At 40.2% G+C, this 2,712-nt stretch overlaps 1 protein-coding gene across 1 annotated transcript; it reads left to right on the forward strand.

The window, feature by feature from the left end:
• The first annotated feature begins 421 nt into the window (after positions 1–421).
• LOC102389038 (heterogeneous nuclear ribonucleoproteins A2/B1) lies at positions 422–2,155 on the forward strand. Its single transcript, XM_006045746.4, has one exon. It carries the CDS (start codon positions 578–580, stop codon positions 1,637–1,639), a length of 1,062 nt encoding a protein of 353 aa, XP_006045808.4. The 5' UTR covers positions 422–577; the 3' UTR covers positions 1,640–2,155.
• The last annotated feature ends 557 nt before the right edge of the window (positions 2,156–2,712 follow it).

Below are 2,712 nucleotides of genomic sequence, written 5' to 3' on the forward strand. Positions count from 1 at the left end.
GTCTTTTTTTTTCTCCTTCTGAATAGTCTTGCAATGTGCAGGCAATTGTCTTCTTTATTGCAGACTCAGCAGTCATATGAATGCATATGACATCTGTTCCAGGGTTTCTAGTATCCTCATAAATTTATTATGCTCTGCTGCATAATAACTTTGTTTCCTAGAGCCCAGAAAGTCACTTCCTTCAGGAAGCCACCCTGAACCAGCTTCAGTGCTCTGCTTGTTTCTTAACAGTTTTATGTTCATTTGACAGCATATTCTTTTCACATGTTGATATACTACTTCTGAATTTTTTTCCGTGATACTTTTTGTGTATTTTTGTTTTTCTTCTCCCAACTATTTTATAAGACAATCTTTAAGATGTTCTCTTTTATATAAAAGTCAATACAGGGCGCCAGCGGCTCTAGCGGCAGTAGCAGCAGCGCCGGGTCTGGAGTGGAGGTGCTCCAGCGGTGTTGTTTCTCGAGCAGCGGCAGTTCTCACTACAGCGCCAGGACGAGTCCGGGTTCGTGTTCGTCTGCAGAGATCTCTCTCATCTCGCTCGGCTGCGGGAAATCGGGCTGAAGCGACTGAGTCCGCGATGGAGAAAACTTTAGAAACTGTTCCTTTAGAGAGGAAAAAGAGAGAAAAGGAACAAATCCGTAAACTCTTTATTGGTGGCTTGAACTTTGAAACTACAGAAGAAAGTTTGAGGAACTACTACAAGCAATGGGGAAAACGTACAGATTGTGTGGTAATGAGGGATCCTGCAAGCAAAAGATCAAGAGGATTTGGTTTTGTGACTTTTTCTTCCATGGCTGAAGTTGATGCTGCCGTGGCTGCAAGACCTCATTCAATTGATGGGAGAGTGGTTGAGCCAAAACGTGCTGTTGCAAGAGAGGAAGCTGGAAAGCCAGGGGCTCATGTAACTGTGAAGAAGCTGTTTGTTGGTGGAATTAAGGAAGATACTGAGGAACATCATCTTAGAGATTACTTTGAGGAATATGGAAAAATTGATACCATTGAGATAATTACTGACAGGCAGTCTGGAAAGAAAAGAGGCTTTGGATTTGTTACTTTTGATGACCATGATCCTGTGGATAAGAGTGTGTTGCAAAAATACCATACTATCAATGGTCATAATGCAGAAGTAAGAAAGGCTTTGTCTAGACAAGAAATGCAGGAAGTCCAAAGTTCTAGAAGTGGAAGAGGAGGCAACTTTGGTTTTGGAGGTTCTCGTGGTGGCAGTGGAAATTTTGGACCAGGACCAGAAAGTAACTTTAGAGGAGGATCTGATGGATATGGAAGTGGCCATGGATTTGGAGATGGCTATAATGGGGATAGAGGAGGACCTGGAGGTGGCAATTTTGGAGGTAGCCCTGGTTATGGAGGAGGAAGAGGAGGATATGGTGGTGGAGGACCTGGATATGGCAACCAGGGTGGGGGCTACGGAGGTGGTTATGACAACTATGGAGGAGGAAATTACGGGAGTGGAAATTACAATGATTTTGGAAATTATAACCAACAACCTTCTAACTATGGTCCAATGAAGAGTGGAAATTTTGGTGGTAGCAGGAACATGGGGGGACCATATGGTGGAGGAAACTATGGTCCAGGAGGCAGTGGAGGAAGTGGGGGTTATGGAGGGAGAAGCAGATACTGAGCTTCTTCCTATTTGCCATGGGCTTCACTGTATAAATAGGAGAGGATGAGAGCCCAGAGGTAACAGAACAGCTTCAGGTTATCGAAATAACAATGTTAAGGAAAATCTTATCTCAGTCATGCATAAATATGCAGTGATATGGCAGAAGACACCAGAGCAGATGCAGGGAGCCATTTTGTGAATGGATTGGATTATTTAATAACATTACCTTACTGTGGAGGAAGGATTGTAAAAAAAAAAAAAGCCTTTGAGACAGTTTCTTAGCTTTTTAATTGTTATTTCTTTCTAGTGGTCTTTGTAAGAGTGTAGAAGCATTCCTTCTTTGATAATGTTAAATTTGTAAGTTTCAGGTGACATGTGAAACCTTTTTTAAGATTTTTCTCAAAGTTTTGAAAAGCTATTAGCCAGGATCATGGTGTAATAAGACATAACGTTTTTCCTTTAAAAAAATTTAAGTGCGTGTGTAGAGTTAAGAAGCTGTTGTACATTTATGATTTAATAAAATAATTCTAAAGGGAAAAAAAAAGTCAATACACTCTCGGTATAGAATTTTGGGGAAAGTAAAAGATAATCCATAATCCTAGATTATAACAATTATCAATTTCTTATGTATTTAATTGCAGTCTGTTCATTTCCCCCACTTTTTTGATTTTGTCCTTCATGGTGGCATTCCTGATAGTTGTAGTTATTCACCCAGATTGTTATTTGAGGTACAAATATGTCTCATAATGAATTTAGATTCTGTGTTAGGATATATTGCAGACATTGAATAGAGATTCTACATCTGCTTGGGCCTTCCTTAAGTAGGAGATAGATTTGCAAAAGATGCCTCTGACATTTCAGTCAGGTTTCAGGAGCCAAGATGGTCAGAGAAGAGACTGATGAGGGGGATATGATGTTTTGCTTACAGGGGTATTTTTACTTTCATGGAATAAAATGTTTAACAGATTTAATGGGTCCAGTGGTCTTCATTTGTTAGGATGACCCTGTTTGGTGAGCTTGCATTTTTACTTTCCTCTCCCTGTTGGGACTATTTTGACAGCTGAGGGCATATTGGAGCTAATAAACAATTT

This window comes from Bubalus bubalis, chromosome 8 (genome assembly GCF_019923935.1).
Source record: "Bubalus bubalis isolate 160015118507 breed Murrah chromosome 8, NDDB_SH_1, whole genome shotgun sequence".
NCBI classification, from domain to species: domain Eukaryota; kingdom Metazoa; phylum Chordata; class Mammalia; order Artiodactyla; family Bovidae; genus Bubalus; species Bubalus bubalis.